General features: G+C 45.6%; 1 protein-coding gene across 3 annotated transcripts in view; it reads left to right on the top strand.

Moving 5' to 3' along the window:
• Positions 1-25407, top strand: part of glra3 (glycine receptor, alpha 3) — a 68613-nt gene that overhangs the window by 28674 nt on the left and 14532 nt on the right. For all 3 annotated transcript variants that reach the window (XM_048242626.1, XM_048242612.1, XM_048242619.1), the window contains exons 2-6: positions 3009-3142; positions 7928-7995; positions 14074-14297; positions 14951-15033; positions 17928-18065. In XM_048242626.1, coding sequence (XP_048098583.1) covers positions 3009-3142; positions 7928-7995; positions 14074-14297; positions 14951-15033; positions 17928-18065 — 647 coding nt within the window. The remainder of the gene's footprint in view (positions 1-3008; positions 3143-7927; positions 7996-14073; positions 14298-14950; positions 15034-17927; positions 18066-25407) is intronic.

Genomic DNA, 25407 nt, shown 5'->3' on the forward strand with positions numbered 1-25407 from the left:
TATTTTGACCTACATGCCCTTTGGAGGTTATGGGTTTGTTTTGATTGCAACTTGTATGGCTGAATTTTCCAAATGTGTCAGACTATTATAATGGCTTTGACTTGGTCATTTATCTTGGTAATTACAGTAATGGAATCTAGTTGCAGAAAATATGCAGCTTGAAATATGCAACTTGGTGAAGGCAAAAAGCATCCTCATATACAATATCAATGAGCAACAAAAAGCAGGATGTCCCGATGTTGAACCAGGGTAATTTTTTATTTCAAGCCATTCATCTTTAAGAGATGATAAGATAATTCATACAATCAACAGATTTATTTCATTAAGATAATTCCTGAGATAAAATGTTTGTTTTGAAATTTGCCTTTTTTTCTAAAACGTCTATGAATACACAAATGGAACAGACTGATCAAGCGAGCTTTACACTATCACTATTGAAAGCTTGACAAGACCTGTCATGTTGCATTGAAATCGTCAGATCGTGGATATATAAAAAAACACACAGACTGACTACTGCAGTCATGAGCAATGCTTGCTAAAGCAGGAGTGTTGTACAATACACCATACAGGGTTTGATATTCAACATACCAAAAAGACAAATACACACACACACACACACACACACACACACACACACACACTACCTCTCTGAATTCCTAAAAAGGATTGAAATGCTGAAAAGCATTTAAAAAGGGTGCTCCTCCCCTTCTCCCTCCCTTTGGTCCTGCACACAGAGCCTCTCTGGCTTCATCAACACATTCTCTCAGGAGTCTGCACAGATCTCAGAGCAGCTGTCAAACAGTTGCCAGAGTCCCCCGGGGGAGTATGACAGGACAGGAGCAGAGCAGAGCGTGGTCCCGGCGTCAGACGCAGTGTCAGGGCAATGAGAAAGCGTGCCGTGATAGTCTTGTAAACTGTCACCTCATTTGTAAGAGATTTGCTGACTGAGTGGAGCAACTATGTACTGTACACAAGTTGAATCATGCCATCGTGATGGCTCAGTTCTGATGAATCTGCCTGTGAGACATGACACTGGTGACACATGGTACGATGCAGCACTGTCTTGCAGCTGAGTCCACCATCAGAGGCGGACAGAGTACACAGCTTCATTACTTGAGTAAAAGTACAGATACCCTTTGCTAAATTTTACTCAAGTACAAGAAAAAGTACAACAGTCAGATGTGTACTTAAGTAAAAGTACTGAAGTACTTGTTTTTAAAAGTACTTGAGGATCAAGAGTAGCCTACATTTTCTAAATATTGCATTAATGTATTATTGATACTGTACGTCCTACATGGAGTTATGAAAAATGTTAATGTTCGAGAATGTAAAAGGAATTGAAAGTAAAATCAAGTCATTTTCATCTTTTTACCATGTTGCCAGGGATGGGCAGTATTTATAATACATGTATTTAAAATACGTATTTCAAATACAAAATACTATTTTGTAATTGAAACACTTGAAGCGAAAACTATCATTAACTTGTTCAGAAAATTTTAATAATCTGGCGAGGTGGGGCCACAGGTGGGCACATTCCCGGGATGGACCTGCTGCGTCTTCATCCATTGTTTCGTCCATGGTTTCGTCTCTTATCTAAATCTGACCATGGAGCTGACTTTGGCGGAAAGCTGAAGGTGATTGCTGATAGGCTGTCCCAATTAGTGGCGCCTGCACAATCCAATCACGTTTGAGAGGGAAACAACAAATTGAGGGTTTCCGAGATTTTTCTTTTTTCCTTTTTTTTTAGAAGAAGTAACGTGTATTCACAGTTATGGATAGAAATGTAGTGGAGTAAAGAGTACAATATTTGCCTCTCAAATGTACTTGAGTAAAGTCATGAGTACTGCCCACAAATTATACTCGAGTAAAGTACAGATCCCTCAAAATTGTACTCAAGTACTGTACTCAAGTAAATGTACTCCGTTACTGTCCGGCTCTGACCATGACTATGGGGATTTTCTGACACAGTAGTTGCATAAAGCCATATGAAAAGCTTTTCTCTCTGTACATTTTTGTATGTTCTATTTTTATTCCTGCCTGCTTTCTTGAAATGCAGTGATCAGTTCACATTGTTCACACATGTAAAAGCCTCTAAACGCCTCCTCCGTCAAAGATAATGATGGTGAGTGAAGCTTATTGGAGCCTGATAAAAAAAAAAGCTAATTTAAAAGAAAAGTGGTCAGCCAGATGAGCTCTTCATTTGCAAACCACAAATGGAGGATGTTGTATTTTCTATGTGATTAACTCAACATGCTGTTGAACATTTCTCAGTGCCTAATGCTGTGCATGATGCTGTAATCATGTCTGCCAGTAAACGTGTGTGTTTGTGTGTGTATGTGTTTACTCACCCACAGTTCTATTAGGTTGCTATAATAATCGGCCCTTTGATTATGACTCTGAGCGTTTGACACAGCCTGAGATTGGTCTCATATACTCTACATAATAATATCTAGAGGAAGCTATGATGACCTGGAGAGGAGAGATGAGAGAAGTAAAGAGGAGAGGAGATGAGATGAGAAGAAAGGAGAGAAGAAGGGAAGAGTAAAGAGGAGAGGAGGAGAGTAGATATGTTGAGAGGAGAGGAGAGGAAGAGAGTAAAGAAGAGAAGACAGGAGAGGAGAGGAGGAGAGTAGATATGTTGAGAGGAGAGGACATGAGTAAAGAGGAGATGAAATGAGAGGAGGAGAGTGTGTCTCTGTCTCAGTGCCTAAAGGGGAGTCTATCTCTTTTTTTCTTCTCGGCTTGTGTCTGTTTCTCTCTTCCTCATCCCTTCTTCCGGCTGGACAGAAGTGTACTCGCTTTCCTTCTAAGGCCCTCCAAGAAAGACCTGAATATGTATAATGGTGTCAGATGGCATTAGTCCAGCCATTTCCAATTCTGGCCTGGGTGACTGTCACAGTGAGTTTTCTAAAAATCTGTCTGCACTCTTTTTTCCCTCTCTCCCTCCCTCCCTCCCTCCCTCCTCCTCCCTCCCTCTCTTCTCTCTCTTTATCACTCTCTCTCTCTAGTCTGGTGGCATCGAAGGAACCTGACAGCCCCCGGGGAAGAACAGTTCCCATGACTTCGTCACCCTCTGACTTCTTGGACAAGCTCATGGGACGGACTTCTGGCTATGATGCAAGAATCAGGCCCAACTTTAAAGGTACAGCCTCACACACACACACACACTAAAGGTACAGCCTCATACACACACACACACACACACACACACACACACTTTAAAGGTACAGCCTCACACACACACACACTAAAGGTACAGCCTCATACACACACACACACACACGCACACACACACACTTTAAAGGTACAGCCTCACACACACACACACACTAAAGGTACAGCCTCATACACACACACACACACGCACACACACACACTTTAAAGGTACAGCCTCACACACACACACACACACAGACACTTTAAAGGTACAGCCTCACACACACAGACAAACACACACACACACACACACACACACACTTTAAAGGTACAGAGCCTCACACACACACACACACACACTTTAAAGGTACAGCCTCACACACACACACACACACACACACACACACACACTTTAAAGGTACAGCCTCACACATACACACACTTTAAAGGTACAGCTTCACACACACCCTTTCTTCTCTGTTACATTGCTCTGGAACTGTTCGTCGCAGCGGGATGAAATCTGTATTGCGTAACAGAGCAGAAGTGGGGCTTTCCAAAGAGACTACACACTTGTCTGTACGATCAAGTATGAAAATTAAAAAAAATAATGAAATTAAATCAAATTGCATCATATTTACAGTCTATACTAGTCTGCGTTCACCTGCGCACCCATTACTCTCGTTTGAATTACTCGCGAACCTGTGATCGTATCGATATGGCAAGCATATCAGATGAAAGAGGGGACACAGGGCTATCCATTGGTAATAACGTCATGTACACAAACCAACGCTGCACACCCATTACTCTCGTTTGAATTACTCGGGGACCTGTGATCGGATAGATCCCACGCATGTCAGATGAAAGAGGAGACACAGAGATATCATTTGATACCAAGTACATCACCAAGGGCGACGAGACTCAATACAGGTTGGAGGTCGACCATCTGACCACGTGGTGCAGGGACAACAACCTCCTGCTGAACGTCAGCAAGACCAAAGAGATTGTTGTTGACTTCCGGAGAGGTCACACCCAACACCTGCCACTGACCATCGACGGTGCTGTGGTGGAGAGAGCGAGCAGCACCAAATTCCTGGGGTGCACATCAGTGAAGACCTCTCCTGGACCACCAACACTGCATCACTGGCTAAGAGAGCTCAGCGCCGCCTGTACTTCCTCATGAAACTCAGGCGAGCAAGTGCTCCACCAGCCATCATGACCACATTCTACCGAGGCACCATCGAGAGCATCCTCTCCAGCTGTATCGCTGTGTGGGGAAGCTGCACTGAATACAACAGGAAAGCCCTGCAGGCGCATAGTGAACACAGCTGGAAGGATTATTGGTGCTTCACCCCTCCCTGAAGGACATTTACACCACCCACCTCACCCGCCTCAGGCGACCAAAATTGTGAGTGATGCAAGTCACCCCGCTCACAATCTGTTTGATCTACTGCCCTCTGGGAAGAGGTACAGAAGCCTGCGCCTCCCGCACTACCAGACTCACCAACAGCTTCATACACCAAGCCGTGGGATGCTGAACTCTCTCCCTCCCTCTCCCCTCCACCCTCAGCTACATAACATCCTGGACATTGGACCCAAAAATGGCCGCCTGCACTACTCCACTTGCACACTTGCACACTTGCACACTTGTACACTTTACAACTGGTGTTGTTGTCCTGAAACACAACACTTCTGCTGCTCTTACATAACTTGCACCACTATGCCACTTTCTTCTTACTTAGGTCAAACAGAACTACCCAAGCCTTTTATTGGCCTGAATTTGCACTAGTATTTTTATTGACTGTCTATGCACAATTTCAACCACATTTTGCTGCTCTTATTTTTTCATTATTATATGTGCCCTCTTATTTACTTATTTACTTACTTTTTTGTTTACTTGAATGTTATGTTTGTCTGTGGACCTAAATTGGTAAAATATGTCTTGTCTTCACCGTGGGATAGTGAGAAACGTAATTTCGATCTCTTTGTATGTCTGGAACATGTGAAGAAATTGACAATAAAGCTGACTTTGACTTTGACTTTGACTTTGATCATTCTGGGTTATAAAACAGAAGAAGTGACAGCAAAATAATAACTTCATATAGCTGGACTTACCCCACGTTTTTGTCTGTTCTTGTGGCAAAGCATGTTTATAATCCAACGCTATCGTGTGTTTCTCTATGGCAAAGCATGTTCATAATCCGGTTTTGAGATCCTAGCAAATTCCTGCATGGCATCAAATTCAAGGCTCATATTGCATCCCAATTTGTTCAACAAAGAAACACCTTTTTTGCCTTTACTTTGTTCATGGCAATCTAGTAAAAAGTTGAGAATCATTATGAGTGCATAGGCACGCAGGCTAACACGCAACCTCGGGTCAAGTCAGGTCAGATCAGTTCGTGTCACAGATATGGAGTGTAGAAAGGTCATTTTTCATCACTAAATAAAAAATGGCATTTATTTCTGTAAATCACACACCACATATTTCTGTAAATTGCTCAGCCCCAGAGTATCCCTCCAACATGGCAATTATATTGCCCAATTCAGGATAGTCTGCTCTACACACACATGAAATGCATGTAGAGCTATGAGCTTGCTGTGGTGAGATACATGTCGAAATATAAGAATTTTTATAATACGCTTTTTATATTTACATTTTTAAAAAATCTAAATAAAATCAATGCTAGTACTAATACATGGAATGATGGCTCTGATCTGGAGATCTGGATAGCCTAGACTCTGCTGAAAAAAAACAATATATAATATGTGTGTGTGGCACTTACAATGACCAGAATAAATCCTTATGGATAAAGGTGGTGAAAATGCCCTAAAAACAGCTTAGGGTTCTAAGGGTTAAAGGTACAGCCTCATACACACTTTAAAGGTACAGCCTCACACACACACACTTTAAAGGTACAGCCTCACACACACACACACACACACACACACACACACACACACACACACACACACACACACACACACTTTAAAGGTACAGCCTCTCACACACACACACACACTTTAAAGGTACAGCCTCATGCACACACACACTTTAAAGGTACAGCCTCACACACACACACACACACACTTGTGTTTCTTTCTCAGGCTCTTTTAATAAAGACTTCTCCTTAGAATTACGTCACCTGACATAAGTGCATGTCACAACATTTGCACAGATTTTTTTTTTTTTGCTATGCTTATCTGTGGGCTGCAGTGGGTTGGATTGGGCCAGAGCTGGAGAGTTTAAACAGAAAGGGGCACAGACTGTGTTTACTCTTCCTATGGCCAAGCGCTCTTGCCGCTGCCCGCGTTGGGTTGGCAGCTGGGCCGGGTGGCTCCGTGCCCCGTCTCCTGCTACCCCTCTTGGCCAGAGGCGCACCACAACACAACACTGACAGCCAGCCTCCCATATTCAGCCATTCCCTCCAAATTCATCGTTTAAAAAATAAGAAGATGGACCTTGGCAGACAGAAAGAGAATGGCGGAACAGAACGATGTTCAGAGACAGCTGGGGATCCTGCGCAAGTCATCTGTCTCTCGTGGAGGGTGCATGAGCAGAGGTCCATATCTATCACTTTTTGGAGCTGAGCAGGGACTCAGGCAGCAGGCAGATAATGAGAAGAGGTGGCTGAAGCGTGAGGTGTGTGTGTGGGGGAGGGGGGTGGATAAAATCAGCCTGTGTGTGTGTGTGTGTGTGTGTGTGTGTGTGTGTGTGAGTGTGTGTGTGAATGCTGATAGACTCAGCCAGTGGCAGGTGAGGGCCAACTGTGCGTTCAGCCGGATCGGCTCTGCCAGCCTGACATCTGCCCCTCAAACTGCAATATTTTTTTAACCGCCATCCGTAACAAAGCCATTCAATGCATACACAATCTCACAGCAATCACACATTACCAGTCCAAGACCCTGGAGAATCTGGGCACACACACAAATGAGTTCATCCTCCGTGGATCTCTAACGGGATCGTTTGTAGAATACATAGAGTGCCAATGTACTGTAGTATGCTTATGGGGTGTTTAACTGTTTTGCTGAGAACCAGCTGAAATAATGTAGTCTTTAAATTAACTCAAAACCAAGATCAAAACAAGGATTAGAATACTGAAATGTGGAGCACATTTGGTAGTAAATGGTTAAGTAATAAATAATATCATAACAGTTAATTTCAAGATCAGACTATGCTTCTGTTGAAAAAAAAAAAAAAAAATTCAAAACAGCTTAGATCTATTGGTATATGGTAAATGCCAGCGTCAGTTTAAAATAGCCCACTACATAAGTATTCTGACTGTGATCCTCTACCAGAGGATCTCGTAACAATGGAATTCAGAACGCAAGATATGAAAAGCACCAGTGGTTGGATTTTAAGAAAAAATATATAAAAAAGCATGCCTTCATTCATCTAGCGCTTTTAGCAGCTCAGTGCACATGAGAAGCCTTTGGGGTAGCGCTTTGAAAAAGATGGATTTGCATCCACCCAGAAGCTACAGAGACTTATGAGTCTGTGACTTTGAAAAAAAAAAAGCTTCAGCTTCAGACATGAGCTTACTGTGATTCCATGACGCTTCATCAAGTCAACCATAATGTACTGTCAACATAATGCTGCATCAAATTAACCACCAGATGAGTCCTCGCAGTCACAGTGCGCCAAAAGACACTCTGCCATATGTGACTGATTCATGGATCCAAACTGTTCTTAATGAAAGGACATTTTAGAGTTTACCAAATGACTGACAGAACATCAAAAGCTAATCGGGATGATTATTTTTGTCTTTGTGAACAGGTCCTCCGGTGAATGTATCCTGCAACATATTCATCAACAGCTTTGGGTCTATTGCAGAAACAACAATGGTGAGTCAGTCCTAGAGCTTTTTGTTATTGCACCACATAACTGTAACCTTCCACTATGCCTCTATTGTCACTGTAAGCTTTAGGGTAGAAGCCCAAATGGATTCCCTGCTGTAGTGTGTGTGTGTGTGTGTGCGTGTGTGTGTGTGTGTCACAGTTTTGGCATGCTTTGAAATGAGTCAGGGGCCATTCTCATGTCACAGCAGACCTAAGGCCAGTGACTTGTGGGCAGTTCCAGAAAGTGGTCATTGTGGTGTGGGGGCACGGTGCGGGCATGCAGAGGATGACAACAGGGACACAAGCATGCCACGTATCCTGAGCGAGCATCCATCACCCCCCCCCCCCCCCCCCAACCACACACACACACACACACACACACACACACACACACACACACACACACACACACACACACACCCGCAGTCCTGCCCCATGAGCCTCTGGGCGAGCCGTTACATAAGCTTGTTTCTGTTCCCACAACCTGATGAATTAATTAAGCACTATTAAGCTATTACAAGAACTGCTTATCTGAATGACAGTCTAATGGAGGAGGTCTGTAAATTATGTAGCGTTTGCATTAATGAAAGTGTTAAGCTAAGCAATGGGAGCTGAGCACTCCAACCCATTCCTGACGCAAGGGAATTTTTCTGTTGGAGACTATTCCCACCCTATTATTGATGCTAAACTTTTCTAAAAGAGAGAGTACACAGGAGAGCTAATCATAGGATAAATGCCAAGCACACACACACACACACACACACACACACACACACACACACACACACATAAGCAAATGTGCTGCTGGGTCATCTGTGGCAGCCTGCCAGCACAAAGTCTTTCACAGAAAGTTCCCTTGTCAAACACACACACACACACACACACACACACACACACACACACACACACACACACACACACACACACACACACACACACACACACACACACACACACACAGCACGCTTGCTTACTTCCTTTAGCCCTCATCTGAATAAAATATATGCTGAGAGAGAAGACACTCTCACTGAAGTAATTACCTCTGACGAGCCAGTGCTTGCGTGGGTCCCCGCTCCGAGAGCTCACACTTCATAAATACACCACCGCCAAGCCCTCTCGCAAATCACTCTGCCATTTGCTCGCAGCTGTTACGTTTGCTTTGTGGTCCAAAGTCTCGGCAGATGATGGAGCAAATTCATTCTTTTTTCAAACACTCAAGCCATGTGGTGGAGTGGAATGTGAGGCTGATCTGGGAATCTCAAATGCATCCCAGCGTGGTGTGTGTGGTGGGGAGGATTGGCGTGAGGCGAGTTTGATTTGCCGTTTGGCAAGGCAGTGACGGGGGAACTTAGAGGCGATAATTCAGTTGTACTGAAGCGATAACTCTTCCAGCCCAGTGGAGTTGCGTAGCAGATAATGTATACACAGAGTTTTTTCTTCCCTGTTTCTTTCTCTGAAAAAAAAAGAAAGGTGGTGGAGACAACGATGGAGAGTGGAGATTGGAGTAATAGAGAGGGAGAAGGAGAGAGACAGGGAGAAAGAGAGAGGGAGTAGAGGGAGGGATTCTCTTCTGGCCTGCTTCCTCCATATGCCACATCTGGATTACCGTAGCACTTCTTAAAGGCACAGCCCTGCCATCTGGCAGAGGGAGGGAGATAGAAGAGGGGAGGTAGGGAGAGAGAGAGAATGAGAGAGAGAGAGAGAGAGAGAGAGAGGGTGGGAGAGAGAGAGAGAGAGAGAGAGAGAGAGAGATGGCAAAGGCTGTGCTGTAATCCCTGAGGCCAGGACAGAGGTAGAGTGGAGCATTAACAGCACATGGCATCATTGAGCATCAGGGTCCAGCCTCAGGTCACTGCCTTTGACTGCACTGAAAAAAGCCCGTCACGCTGACAGACACAGAGAGAACAACAGAAAAGGAACATGAAAGAACAGAGAGAGTGAGAAAACAGGGATCTATTGAGACTATCAGGGATAGAGAGAACACACACATATACAGTACACACAGCTAGAGAGAGAAAGAGAGAGAGAGAGATAGAGAGAGAGAGAGAGAGAGAGGATTTAACTGACTCTGCAGCCGGTCGATGTCCAATTACACATCACAATTGCAAACACAATTACACAAGTAAAATGGCCAGTTGCTGTTGATGTTCAGAGCAGCTCTAGCTTCAACTTGATTATGTATTTCTCTTGGCTTGTACTGATGGGAGGCCTCAGAACCCCTGAGCTCACACACACACACACACACACACACACACACACACACACACACACACACACACGGTAGCCAGTGGTCAGTTTGTCATGCACGCCACAGGAGTTGGCATGGCACAGCGAGGTCTGAGAGGGTCAAGCGTATCGCTAGAATAAATGCAGCTCAAATGTGATAGTGCATGTGTGGCTGTGCTGTATTGAAATTACACCACTTAACTTAAAGGTCCACAGCGGGAGCATCATTTCCATCTACCATTTGCCTCGAGTGCTTTTATCTTCCTTGTCTATGTACTAACCCACCAGTGCTTGTGTGTATGTAAAGTGTAAACCACCATTCAGTTCAACTGCAGCAGGTTGCATCTTTAGGACAACAAAGGAGTCAAATCACACACATAATTTAAGTCATTTGTCTATGATCAGTAAACATGGAGCATGTTTATTGTGCATCTTTACAAAATGTACTGCATTGTTCAAACCCTAATGGAGAAGGTTTATCCATTAAAGAAATGTGCCTGAAGCCAATCTCTCAACTAGTCCTCCTGTTCCTGATTCATCTTACTCGGCTCATGCTGATTATGTAATATGTGACAGGACTCCCGCAGTGACCCCAATACCAAGTTTTTCTTTTTGAAGACTCCAATCACCATGGGAAAGTCTCTCAAAACAGTCATGCTAGCCAGTCATGTTGACAGACAGGGACCCCAGGAGGACTGAAGCACAACTCACAACACCCCATAGGTCATGTCTACTCATGTACGTACTCAACAAGAAGGAAAAAACATGGCTATTGGTGTGTTATCGGAGTCGCAAAAACATAGAAAGCCACTCAAGGTACAAGTGGAGCATGACAGGCGGTCACGGACTCATCAAGCGTGAAAAAAAAAGTACTACATGTGGCGACCAAGAGGGGGATGGGCAGAAAGAGGGATACAGATGAGACACTTTTTTTCCCCTCGGGATGAATAAAGAATCTATCTATCTATCTATCTATCTATCTATCTATCTATCTATCTATCTATCTAACACCAGAAGAGCAGCTAAGAGTTATGTTGTGTGGTTCGGAAATAATGTCTTCTAAAGTACAAAACACTGATGAGTAATCTTTCTTTCTCTCTCTCTTTATGCCTCTCTGTTTATCTTTTCCTCATTCTTATTCCCTCTCTCTCTCTTTCTCTCTCTTTCATGTGTGTGCTCACTCCGCATCTAATTTTAAGTCAGGGTGAGAGAGATTCATTCTGACAGGTGCATTGCATGAGTACATACAGTATATACATATTTACTGTGTTGTATCACAGAGCGATTCTGCCGTAGTTTTAGCATGCTTGGCACACTGTGGCCATCTGTCTATATGGAGGCATGTATGACCTCATGAGAGGATGCATGTATGGAGGCTTGATTCATCAATGGGACCGGTCCTTCCGGGGATCCATCATGCGAGAGGATCTGCACTGCTTGAGCATGCAATGGCACGCAAGAGATTGCCTAGGAGACCTCGGGAGCTCCGGTCTGCCCCTCGGAGGCTTGCGGTGTTGCCTGGCGGAAAATGGCAGAAAAGCTGGATCGCATAGATTGCACAAAAGAGCACAACAGGAGGGGATATGTTGAAAGTAACATTCTAAATAAAAGCATCTGATCATTTCCCTCTCATCATTTTTTATTTGATGTCCAGATTTTAAAATGGACAGACTACTCAAGACGGGACATGTTGTGCGACTGGAGAAGAAGAGAGAGGGAGAGGTCAGGTGTATAACCGGCTTTGGTTTGCCTGAGTCTGATGTGGATCGTTAGACTTGCGCAGACGTATGCAGAAGTCAAAAGAAGAACCAAGGAGCAGGACCGGAGCACACAACGCTTTAAGTGATTTTTATTAGCCTAGTGCAAACCGACTAACGTTTCGACGCCCATGCGTCTTCTTCAGAGTCCTTGGTTCTTGTTAGACCTTGGGTCTCCTCTTTTGTCTGATGTGGATCGTGTTGGCTGTGCCTGAGTCTGATGTGGATCGTGTTGGCTCTTAGCGGGCACAGTGAGAGCAGCCAGAGTTTGTGTCGCTGCCTTAGCTCAGAGTTTGAGAGCCTCCCTTTGCCCTGTGCACCCACCCACCAACCCACGCAGGCAGGCAAACGGCCCCAGCTGACAACGGCGCGTGTCTGACAGGCGCTCCCTCTGACAGCCAGCATCTCTGAGGGGCCGCTCTCGTGGGCCTGTCTTCCAACTGGTGCGCTGCGTCTGCTTCAGAGGTGATATCTGCCTCCCTCCCTCCCTCTCTCTGTCTCTCGTTCCCTCTCTCTCTGTCTCTCGCTCCCTCTCTCTCTCTCTGTCTCTGTCTCTCTCCCTTTCTCCCACTCTCTCTCTGTCTCTCTTCCTCTCTGTCTCTCCCTCTCTCTCTCCCTCTCAACTCTTTCTGTCTCCTTTTTTCAGAGCATGGGCTGTCCCCTCCTGTGTTTCCTGCTGAGTGTCTGCCCTGCGCCCTCTCAAGACAGCCCGTCTTTCTAATAAACTCTAATGGAAAATGGCTGAGCTGGACGGATAGTGATGCAGAAGCCGCATCCTCACCCAGAGTTTCAGTCAAAAGCCAGGGCCTGCCACCCCCAACCATCCCACTTCACCCCCCCCCCCCCCCTTCCTTCTCAGGGGCACTGTCATATTTTATTACACCAGCCATGGTCTTCATATCCATCTGAATTATGTCACAGAAACTGATATGAAATGTGTTCAGAGAGATAAATGTTATCTCATCAAAGCATATTTTCAAATGATCAAGTTCATATTATTATAAATCTATCTGCTGGTTTATTTTTTAACATTCAGGCAAAATATTGAAAAACAACTGATTTAATATTACATTATGATAATATATCTAATCTTTCTTTTATTAGTTTCCATTTCAATTTCATCCACAATTTAGAAACAACTGCGAGGATAACAAAACATCCCTCCCTTCTTTGATAGCAGTCAAACAGTAGTGTTGAAGAGAGTTAGAGACTCTCTCATACAGCTGTCTTCTTGACTAAACACTTTTGATTGACATTTCATACACATGCCCCAGAGTTGTGCCACCTTTTCATTATATAGGTCATTAGTATCCACTATCCAGTTACAAGTTTGCCAGACCTAGAGTATGTGTTAGCATATCACACATTCAGGAAACGAAGGAGTGCGCGCACATCACAAGAGTGCAGGTGCTGGACCAAAAAAAGTAACTGAGAAGAAATAATAAAGGTCCGCACACTGATTAAAGCTCCCAAACGTGGATTTATTTGGCACAAGGTTTGGGAGCTTTAATCAGTGTGCGGACCGTTATTATTTACCTTCTCAGTATATCACGCATTACCAGCCCATGCGTACCCATCTCGGTAAAGTAGGGACAGTGGGACTGACACATGATGAGTAGACCAAAGGATGATTGGATTCTGTTGAGGCCATAGATTGGATTAGATCCTCAACCTTAGACCTTCAGCTGTATCCTCTCTATGGACGGATATTTAATATCTGCTATGTGACCATGCAGGGACAATCTCACGCATAGAGTGTTGCAGAGGTCTCTGCCTGTCTGTTCTCTGAATCCCACTCACTGGATTAACTCTAGCAAAGCCATAACTAACACATGTTGGTATACATACTTCATTTCTGTCAATCGTGGACAATGTTACGTGTACATTATCTGACCAACTGAGATGTACAGTGTTCATTACCAAATGACCATGACTTTTGCCAACATATGCAGGTCATTGATTTTATTTATGTTTCCTCATAGCCACCCTATAATCACACTGCAAAGAGCAAATAGATCAGATGTACTGATTCCTGTGTCTCTGCCATAGACATTGTGATTGAGGTTAAGTGGTCGATGTTCCATGTGTTCTTTTTGGGCAGGACTACAGGGTGAACATCTTCCTGCGACAGCAGTGGAACGACCCTCGGCTGGCGTACAGTGAGTATCCGGACGACTCCCTGGACCTGGACCCTTCCATGTTGGACTCCATCTGGAAGCCCGACTTGTTCTTCGCCAACGAGAAAGGAGCCCACTTCCATGAAGTCACCACAGACAACAAGCTCCTGAGAATATTCAAGAACGGCAACGTTCTTTACTCCATCAGGTGAGTGGACATTTGCCACTGTGCCACCACTGGTCTCAATTGAACATGTGAAATACGGAACTGTCACACAAGAATGTAATAATTCCACCACTGAGCACAGAATTAACACTGTGGGTATGACAAACTGTCTCATCACCGTAGTCACGTCCCATTCATCTCAAGTATGAAATAACGGCTGGAGAGATGAGGGGTGGGGTAGGAGGAGGGTGGTGTCACTTCATGGTGTAAATCTAAAGTTCCACAGTGCACTTTTCGGGTCGCAGTCAGAGGCTGACTGAGAAATGGAGATTAAAAAGAAGAAGCAGCCGTCTTGATGGAAGGCCACAGTGGGATGACAGGAGTGGATATTTCCCTCGACTGCCCAGCCTGTCTCTCAGGGGAGCCGGTGAGGGGGCAGTGAGAGTGGTGGGGAAACATAATTAAAGCATCCAATCTGCTGCTGTCAGCTAGGCCCTCGTCCGCATCAGCCAATCAGCTCACTGCTAGGCACACAACGCTGTATGCACTGTACGCTTGGTTGTTTACAAGGTGGATTTTCGTGGTATAAACAACTCAAAGTACTCTGTATTGGGATCATGTTTTTTCTCTCTCACTCTCTCTCTTTCTCTCTCTCTTTCTCTCTCTCTCTCTCTCTCTCTCTCTCTTTCTCCCAGATTGACACTTACTCTGTCATGTCCCATGGATCTGAAGAATTTCCCCATGGACGTGCAAACGTGCATTATGCAGCTGGAGAGTTGTGAGTCTTCCGATGTACCTTTGTGATCAGTGCAAGCTTGTTATGTAAGATCTCAAACTGAACAAATGACATTTGGTTGGCATTTTCATCCCTGAGCACAGTCTCTCTCCCCCACCTCCCCCACTGACTGCAGCCAGAAGCTGTAGTCAGGTCACTCGCTGAAATTTGATCAGATTTTTTGTGGTGTGGGGTTTTACCTGGGTCTGTCAGACCAGAACAGGTCATTGTGCGTGATTAGCTAATAACCCTAAGACTCAGCTGTGCCCTAGCAACCCCTTAAGTATATGAACATTAATATGTTCTTTTGCCTGAATGCATGCTTCAGGGGGACTGAAAAAAAATCTGGAAAATCCTTTTTTTTAAGTTGCCTTGTAAATCTACTAAGGAGAAGGCATAGAAATTGTGCTATGTGGAGTTTCTTCATTTAAAACATTCAAAAATTACATATCTATTTCAGATACAAAAAAATCCTTGAATTAGGCCCATGACACCTCAAGAAGGTGATCCAGACCCACCCCCTCCACAGTCACTTTGCCACTAACCTATACAAAATGTTAATAAACAATAAGAGTCCTCTAGTTTCATATACGGATATGAATACGCAATATATGATTCATGTTTGGAGCATGTTTAAACTTTGTAATCCTTGTGAAGGTGAACTTAGTGTACATAGTTGCACAGATTCAACCAAAAGACATTAACAGTGAATGGTGTTTTAAACCAAGTTGTGGATGGATTTTAGCAGGAAAGCAGCCTCATTCCCATAGATGCTTGATGCTATTCAATACCACAGTTTTAATGAGCCATCTCTGAGCTGTGTGCTCTTGTGTCAGGCTTGTGAGGCTACTGAAATAGTCACTCTTGTCCATAAATTCAGCTTTAGGAACCCATGCTTCTAAGATATAAAACTATTCAAGAGTTTGAAACAAACGTTTACAAGTGGTCCCACGGGGGGCATGGAGATAGTAATGCACCATGCGCTATGCGTCTTTCCCAGAGCTCCCGTGGCAGCAGTGCATTCCCCTATCCTTTTACGCCATGTTAAGCTCTACAACTAGACTAGAGGGCCTGATGGCTGGGTGGATTGTGCACATGATCACTTGTCATGCCATGCCAAGTGCCTACATTTGCAAGGAAACTCCAGTCTGGCACTAACATGTCACTAATTCATTCAAGGTCTCCCCTGGTGACTGGACTGTGCAGAGCACAGGCTTTTAGTGAAATTCCCTGTCACTCTCCTCCTCCACCCCTCTGGACCTCGAGCATCTGGGATCTGTGTGCCAGATGAGGGATGCTGCACTGGGCACGTGATCATAGTCATTACAAGCATTAGTAAAGAACCACCACAGCACAGAAGAAGGTTGTGATTCTTAAGTTAGCTCAGCCAGGATGATTGTCTTTTAAACCAGTGTTTAACTTTGAATCATAGCAGTCATCTCAGTTCTGTGAGAATAACATAAATTAATTTAAAACATGAATGAAGGTAAAACATGCTATGAGATTGTATATTATGAAATAATGCAATACTTCTCACTGAACATTCTCAGGAAAAAAATTTTTATTAGCTGGATGACTAACTTAATGAATGGCGATGCATACTGTTTCTATGGTCAGAAAAGGAAGAAGCCTAGTCAATGAAGCATTAAAACAAGTCAAATCAAGTCAAGTCAAGTTTATTTATAAAGCACATTTCATACACAGAGGTCATTCAATGTGCTTTACAACAATTGTCATTCATACAAATAACAATATTCTATTCAAATAAACCCAGTGGACCTCCATTATGTGGTCTGATAGCAACATTGAATGTTAATTATAAAGCAGAGGAAACCTATAATTAAAATATTCTGCAATTTATTTAAACATTTTTACACACCATCTCATTTCCGGCACAGTTGTGGCCCTGGGGATATTTTGATGTGTCTGCTTAATGCTTCAAGAAATAATTTGTCTTCATTTGGAAGCCTTGCTCGGGTTTATTGTGTGCCACAGTTGGCGAAGCCTCGTGGCGTTGCCATTATGGACAACTGTTCCGAAACAATCTGAAAATGCAATAATGCCCAGCAAAGAGGGAACATTGCACAATAAATGAGCAATGCAATGCTCAAAGTTTGTTAGGACTTACGAATCTCATTAACACATTAATGCATCTAGGGATGACTGTCTGTAGAGAGGATGGAATACCATTGGATCCAGTGCACAGCTAATGTTTTGCCAGGAGTGATCCCTGTGGGTTGGTAGAAAAGTACACACACACACACACACACACACACACACACAAACACATGAAAGGAAGGAAAGCCAACCAGGGACTGGAAATAGATAATCTAATGCAGTGGAGCTGCTGTGTTGAGTCATAATGCTCCCGATGATTGTTTGACTGATCTCCAAATATTTCTCAGACATCTGCACTTGTGCAGCCCCCAAGCTAGAGAGTTGCATGATGGGAAAAGGGAAACTGGGTGTCAGCCTGTATTTAAACTGCTCTTCCCCCTCATCTGGGATACATGCCCAACAGATTTTTCATACATCGAATTCCATTTTAAGGGACTATACTGATGTTTCAGTGACTATATGTATGCACAAAGTAAATTTACATTGCAAAGAAAGTATTCACATTTCAAGTAAGAATATTTGCTAACAGTGTTACATTCCATCCATTCAATGTAATGCTATGGTGTTACAGGCAGATATACTGGAGAATACAAAGGCAGTGTTCCCTCAAACAGGTTGCTTTAGTTGTACCGAATGCATGTAGAAGCTCTGCAACATGGTCTTAGTCAAAGGGATGTGCAATTACTCATTGTTATTGATGAATAACAATGAGTAAATTCAGTGGCACACAATGGTAACTGATGGATTTTTGAAAAAACAAAATGGTCTTGTCTTGGCAGTTGGCTACACCATGAACGACCTGATCTTTGAGTGGCAGGAGAGGGGTCCTGTCCAGGTGGCCGAGGGGCTCACATTACCCCAGTTCATCCTCAAGGACGAGTCCGATCTCCGCTACTGCACCAAGCATTACAACACAGGTAAAGAGAAACACCACCACCACCCCATCCTGTCTGTCACTGGAGCTGCAACATCAAAGAAGCAGCTGTAGACACAACTGTAGCGCTGCTATCGCTTCTTGAGTTTACGTATTTAATTTGTTGTATTTTCTTCCCCACCTGACTCTTCTTCCTGTGTCTCAGTGTTGATAATAGGGCTTTATTGGAGCCTTAGAGTGCTGCAAGGGATCCGGAATAATTTTTTTGATTTTTGTGGTGTGCTTGTAGGTTTCAGAGAGACTGTAAATGTAATGTGCCCTGGCTCTCTTTCAAAGATAGTGTGAGTAGAAAATGTGGTCTTCATTCACGGCCTGGGCCCTTTGAGGGCACGTGCTGTCTCCTTTCCATCGAGCTCACACATGGAGGGGTTTTTGCAACTCTGTTGCATTTTGCAAAGTAGCTGTCTGTCTGTGTTTTGCATTCATGTGTGCGATGTGTGTGTGTGTGTGTGTGTGTGTGTGTGTCTGTACTGCAAAGGGAGAGCAAGCTTTTATCATCCTCACACACTGGAAGACCCAACGCCTTGACTTCTTCTGCTTCCAGTGAAGTGAACTGAAGTGTTAGGCAGAGAGTGAATAATGTAGCCATTCACTATGTAGCCCTGCATAATACATGCACTGTCTTGTCCAAATCGCCATCCACTAAGTAAGCCGTATCCTGTGTCTCAATTACAGAAAGCAGAGAGGGCTTTCCCCAGGATTGGCCAACTACAATGATAATAAAAAGGGAGTTGTAGACACGAGACACAGAGAGAGAGAGAGAGAGGAGAAAGACACAGAGAGATAGAGAGAGAGTAGGGGAAGCTACAACTCCTCTTGTAATTGAAAAGGCTTGTTCTCTATCAGCTTTCAGCTGCTAAATTATGTATACATTGTTAAGTAATTCCATATTTTATATGTTGTGGGCACTCCCTGACTTGTAAACATGAAAGGTACTTCCATCAGTATGTTCCAAAGCACTTCCAAAGTGTATTTGTAGCGGAATAAAACATGGATATGATATTTATGACGATATCATGGATTGTTGAAATTCTTATCCAATGTGATAGTGGCTTATGTTGTCTAAAACTAATCTCTTATAGGTATGGATTCATGATTGCAGACAACTGATACTCTTGACTTTGTCAGACTATTTGAAAACACACAGGGCTGTATTTTGCACACTGGCGCATGGCGTAAAACTCGTTTTCCACCCACGCAAAGTTTAATTCTGTATTTTGCACGTTTATTTTTTGAACAATGCGCCCAGGGGTGTGGCAATTAACAACCTAGGGAGGGGCCTGGCGCATTGTCTAAAAATCGCTATTGTACACCTGGTCAGAAGTCTATGGCGAGTTGTTTACATTGTAACAATCTTGCAAAGTTGTCTCAGAATGGTTTTATTGGTTACGCACCAAAACACCAACATCAACATTACACACACACACATACACTGCACAGCATTATGGGAGCACAGTCATCAACAGCTAGGCTCAGATCATTACACAGCCCCCCCGAGACTTAGTCCATGTCCCCTTGACTCAAGTCTTACCCTACGTCAGTCCATGAGCCTGGCTGGGACGCGACGCTGGCGTTGTGGGCGCCCCGCTGTCGCAGCGGTGACTTCCGGTGAAGGCTGCACGGTGACCGGTGTTAGAGCCACAGCTCCATTGTCACCAAGTTCCACAGAGTCAGTGTCAAAGTCTCCACGACCCTCAGCTGAGGCCAGGGGTCGATACGGGGCCAGTCGATCACGGTGGAGAGCCACAACTCTCCGACGCTTAATCAGTCTCACACGATAGACCACATCAGACAGCTTCTCTAAGACATCGCACGGTCCTACCCACTGACTAGTGAGTTTCGGGGAAAAAACAGCGCGTATCGTAAGCTCGCTTTTGACGTATTCCAGCTTCACTTATAGCCTGCCTGGCCAACTCGTGTACTCCTTTCAGTCTCTCGCGTAGCTGCTTGTAGTATTCCAGCCCTGGCTTACCTCCAATCTCCGCTTCCGGAGGCGAATCGAACACCAAGTCCACTGGCGTGCGTAGCTCTCGCCCAAACATCAGAGCTGCCGGTGTGCATTTCGTTGACTCTTGCACCGCTGTGCGATATGCCCAGAGCACCAGGGGCAAGTGTAAGTCCCAGTCCTTTTGTCGGCGGTCGGCCAATATGGCCAGCTACACTGCTAGAGTCCGATTAAACCGTTCCACCAGCCCGTCGCTTTGTGGATGCAGAGGTGTCGTTCTCGTTTTCCGGATGCCCATGCGCTGGCAAACCTCAGCAAACACCTCTGCCTCGAAATTCCGGGGCTCGCCAGTGTCTATACAACAGTCCTTGACGTGCTACTATTCCCGGCCACTGTGAATAAATCGCTTTGGTCTCTGGATCGAGTGCTGATACGTCAGTCCATGGCGGTCGCTGACCGGCTTCGATCCATGACCACACTCGGCCGAGCGTGGCGTCTTCCGATTGCGCCTTCCGGATCTCCTCCCTCGACATCACGTCCACCGGCGACTGCGCGTCCGTGGCCCCAGCTGCCGCTCTGCAGTGCTGCGTTGTGGCGTTGGGCTGTGGTGCGTTGTCTCCGGTCTCTCGATCACTGTAGCTGGTAGCGGAAGGTGGCGAGACGACCTCGGGGTGCTGTTGGCGAGCGTTGACACTCTCGCTGGCGTGAAGCTGGCGAGCGGTGGCTCTCTTGATGGCGCGGCGCTGGTGAGCGTTGAGTCTCTCGCTGGCGTGCTGCTGATGAGCGATGGCTCCCTCGATGGCGTGCTGTTGGCGAGCGTTGACCCACTCGTTGGCGCGACGCTGGCTAGCGTTGAAAACAGCGACTCTCTCTCTCTCTGCCAGCGGTGATGCAGCCTGTAGCCGACGAGCGGGCTCCGATTGAGCCGCGGCCAGGCTCCTCTCCTCCCTCCGGTGGCAGTGTTGGCACTGGTCTGCTGCACACGGACGCCTGGACAGGGCGTCCGCATGGCGTGAAGGCGACCCGCCCGGTGTCGAATCTCCATGTCGTAGTCCTGGAGCGCCTCCAACCAGCGAGCCAGCTGGCCCTCTGGTTCTTTGAAGTTCAGCAGCCAGGTGAGCGACGCGTGGTCCGTTCTCAGCAGGAACCGTTTGCCGAAGAGGTAGGTTCGGAAATGGCGCACTGCCACCACCACAGCCAACAGTTCTCTGCGTGTCACGCAGTAATTCTTCTCTGCTCGGTCCAGTGAGCGGCTGAAGTATGTGACCACTTGCTCGCCCTGCTCGCCTGCTTGTGAGAGGACAGCGCCGACGCCCACGTCGCTGGCGTTGGTGTCCAGGATAAACGGCAGTCGAGCATTGACTGGGCCCTTGATGCACACGCACACCACTTTTTGTCCATACAGTTCCGCTCGCTCTCCGGTAACTGTTGTGATGCGCGTTTTTGTCTTTTCCCAGCCTCTGGGTCTGGTACCAGCGCAGCGGGTAAGAGACCGGGCGCACAAGCGATGGTGGAGCCAGTATCGATCATATGCCGACACGAGTCCCGCTCTAGGCGTGCAGTCCACATACAGTCCTCTGGTTTGGCCGAGCCGGCCCAGCCAGATGCAATCCATAGCCCCTCCCGCCGTGCCACCTTCTTCTAGTAACTGGGGCACGAGCCAGCTCGCCACACCGGTGGCATCCGTCTCCACTGGCCGGCCTCTTCCACTCGCGTGGGCGGCGTTGTGTCGTGGTCTGCCGTGTCACCTCCAGTTCCTCCTCGCCTTCCTCCATCGATGTCCATGCGACGCAATGCCCTGACTCTGTTGTGCGGAAGATGTTTTCCACCATTCGGCTTCCCGCGAGGGTCATGGGGACAGCCAGCTGGGGGCCAGGCGAAGGTGTTCTTTAGCCGCTTTGGGTAGATGCCTCCCCATGAACGCTTCCAGTGCCATCTCTTCATGTAGACCCTGGCTGTATGCGTTGGGTAGCCCCCCCCGGGCATACAGCTGCAGGTCAGCCCAGAACTTGCCCAGTCTCGGTCCTTTTGGTCGCCCGCCTGGAAGCGAGTTGTTCTCTGGCATCGCTGATGAAGATTCTCTGGCGAATCGTCATTGCAGAGCTGCTGCCGATTGGCGGGTCCAGCTTACTTGCTCCGCCCGGTGGCAGGTCTTCTAATACTTGTAGCGCTTCCCCCTCCAGAGCCAACGCCACCTGTACGCCCGTTCTCTCCGCCGACCAGCCATTCAGCTCGGCTGCCAGCCGGACCTGTACCAGGTATGTCGCCAATGGCCTTTCGCCATTGTAGTGGGGCGCCCTTCTACCGCCGCCGTCGCACCGGGGACCGGCCGATTTCCATCGCTCCCGTGTGGAGCAGGTTCAAGTGGCGGGATGCTGCCATCAGCCCGGTTCGTTTCCTCCTGTTGCCGGGGGCGGGTCTCTTCGTCACGGTCACGCTGCAGGCTGGCTCCGTCTGCTGGGCCCAGCAGGTGGCCATGGGCGAGCGCGCTGTCGAAGAGCCGTCTTGGCAGGAAACTCATCATCGCCAGGGCATCAGTTGCAGCTTTCTCCTCCCGTCCAGTAGGGGTCGTCATCCCATTTCTGACACCAATGTAACAAACTTGCAAAGTCTCAGAATGGTTTTATTGGTTTCGCACCAAAACACACGAATACAGGCAAAACAAAGGAGGTCAATTAAACAAGCACGATACACAAACAGGGTAGTCACATACAATACACGGGGTAAACACATGAGGTACAACATAAAGAAAGACTATACCAGCTAACACATACATGACAAGGTAAACGCAATTACTCATACTAAAACCAACATCAACATTACACACACACACATACACTGCACAGCATTATGGGAGCACAGTCATCAACAGCTAGGCTCAGATCATTACAATATGTTATTTTAAGAGCGCATTGTCAACAGTCATATTGGCAGGTGCACACACCATCCTTCTATCATTCATGAACTCACACCAGTGCACGTCCATGCAAAACATTGCAAATTGCATGATAACAATGGGAAACATAATTAGAATAAAGATATTACGAAATATCATGATGAGTAGTTATTCACCATCATTTGAAAATTGGTAATGACAGTTAAAAGTGATTAGGGGAGAGGCGAGAGACACGTATGGAGCACAGCTGAAGACGCACTGTCACGAGATATAAGCAACTCCTCTGCAGGATAAATGTTGTTTTGTTCATTTGAGCAATATTTGGGTAAGTGTTGCTTTTTTCAGCCTATGTTTTCGATGGCAACCCATTGTCAGTCAATAGTGAAAGTAACTGCATATAACTGTCTTGTCGTTGATTGACACCTTGGTGAAGTTAGTTTCACTTTGCCAATGAGTTCAAATAATAGACGAGTGCAAATGCGTGAAGGCTATGCTAGGTTTTAGGAAAGCATGGTTTAGTGGAATGACTATTCCATACAGTCTCGCAAACAGCCTCCTTCAAATGCGCCGTTGAATTCCAAAATACCGATGCATTTATTTGACATATCGCGCTTTGCACCGCTAAAGGGAATGACAGATGTCATTCTCATTGGTTTAAATGATGTTACGCCCCAAACACACCCATATGACTGATTAAAAAACCTAGGAACACCTTGTTGCGCCATGTGCTCGACGTTTGATAACGGAACCCCTCCCAATGTGGACTGGACATCCTACTAAATTTGAATAAGCTTTTGACGAGTGACTATGCGCTTTAGACTGTCATGAAGGGCCCACATTCTGCCTTTTTGTACCAAATTGTCGTTCATTGTTTATTACGTTTTTGTGCTTTCAGCATCCAGGCGACACATATGAATTTTATATTTTTGTTTCTGTGTTTGATACTTTGCATCCACAAAAGCTTGTTAAAATTTTTGCCTCATGCAACGACTGCAGAATAGAAAGAATGCCAGATGTGTCATGCAGCAGTGGATGTTTCAGATTATGAAAGTTTGTGAAGGAGCTTGGGACCTAGTGATCATGTTCAAGGTGGCTGTCACAGTTGGAGTACTCCGAGATTGTGTGTAGCCAATTAAACTGTTCTTTCCCGTGCTTCTGTTTTTCCTGTCCCAAAATACTTTGGCAGAATTTTTGAATGTACGATTCCATAACAAATGGACCATATCTGCCATATCAAAATGGTCAATCTAGGCATCACAGAAGACTATATTCATCTGTGTGTTTGTTATCGAATGCTCCGTTGGTGATCAGATTACTCATTTATGTGTCTAATGTCTAAACCTGGTCTGCTTACTGAATGGTCTATTCTTAAAGTAGCATTCAAAAGTCATGTAGTGAGTCAAGGTTGATGATGCGAGCTTTCCTTAGTGTTGTTTTACAGTTATATACAGTATATATACAGTTTAAACTACACATTAAACACAGATACTGCATTGCTGTGCTTCTACGGAAATGTACTATTTTTCTCAGATGCTGCTGAAACACAGCCATTTACCTCATTAGGTCTTCGACATGTTCCCTGGAGTGTAACTGTCCGCTATTGCCAATTAGCGCATTTACTCATGCAAACGGTTACAGAAATGTACTGCTTGAAATGGACTTTAGATCTTCCACTACTCGCCCACCCACACCCTCTATATTTAGATCGTGGACCCATTCAGCCCTGTCACTTCCATATTGGTTTGAATAGCTGAACAGGGAGAGAAGTCATGCACAATAAAAAGACATCCTATGGGGGGAGAGAGAGAGAGAGAGAAAGAGCTTGAGTCTGCCTCAGTGCCCTGAGAAGAATCATGGGAGAAGCAGAGTGGGCGGCTGGGCCAAGGGCATCTCCTAGCCATGCATGCGGTCACTCTCAGGGGCTAAGAGAGCGGAAAGGTCCAGACACCCCCACCCCCCGTTTGAACACTGTGTCCATGGGAGACCGCATTTCTATCCTTTAGCATACTGTGGTGGGGGAGAAGGAAGATGTAGACGGTTGGATATGGGTGGAGCAGTTCAGATTGAGCCAGCTCTCCCAGGATGTCCCCTGGTAGTGTCTGTGTTACTAATTCCCTATTTGCTATAGAGCAGTCTCCTTGAGCTACCACAATCAATAGCAGAATGATGAAGGACCACTGATCTCTGAAAGAGACCACACTCCAAATAAATGGAAGGGAAATGAGCTCACCTCACATGACAGCAGAATGCAGCCTTTCAGTTTGGGAAAAAAAGCATCTCATCTTCTTTATTGCAATTTTGAAATAGATATTAAAGCAACTTCTCACCGCCTGCTAAATGCAGAGATTTCTTTGAATAATGCAGCAGGGACTCTAAACCGGAAAGGGTTTTATGAAGGCTATTTGAACAAGGAAGATAAACACCCTCTGCTGCTTCATTAAGATTGATCATCGATATTACAGCGAATAAATAGTCACACACATT

This window comes from Alosa alosa, chromosome 1 (assembly GCF_017589495.1).
Source record: "Alosa alosa isolate M-15738 ecotype Scorff River chromosome 1, AALO_Geno_1.1, whole genome shotgun sequence".
Taxonomy (NCBI): Eukaryota; Metazoa; Chordata; class Actinopteri; order Clupeiformes; family Clupeidae; genus Alosa; species Alosa alosa.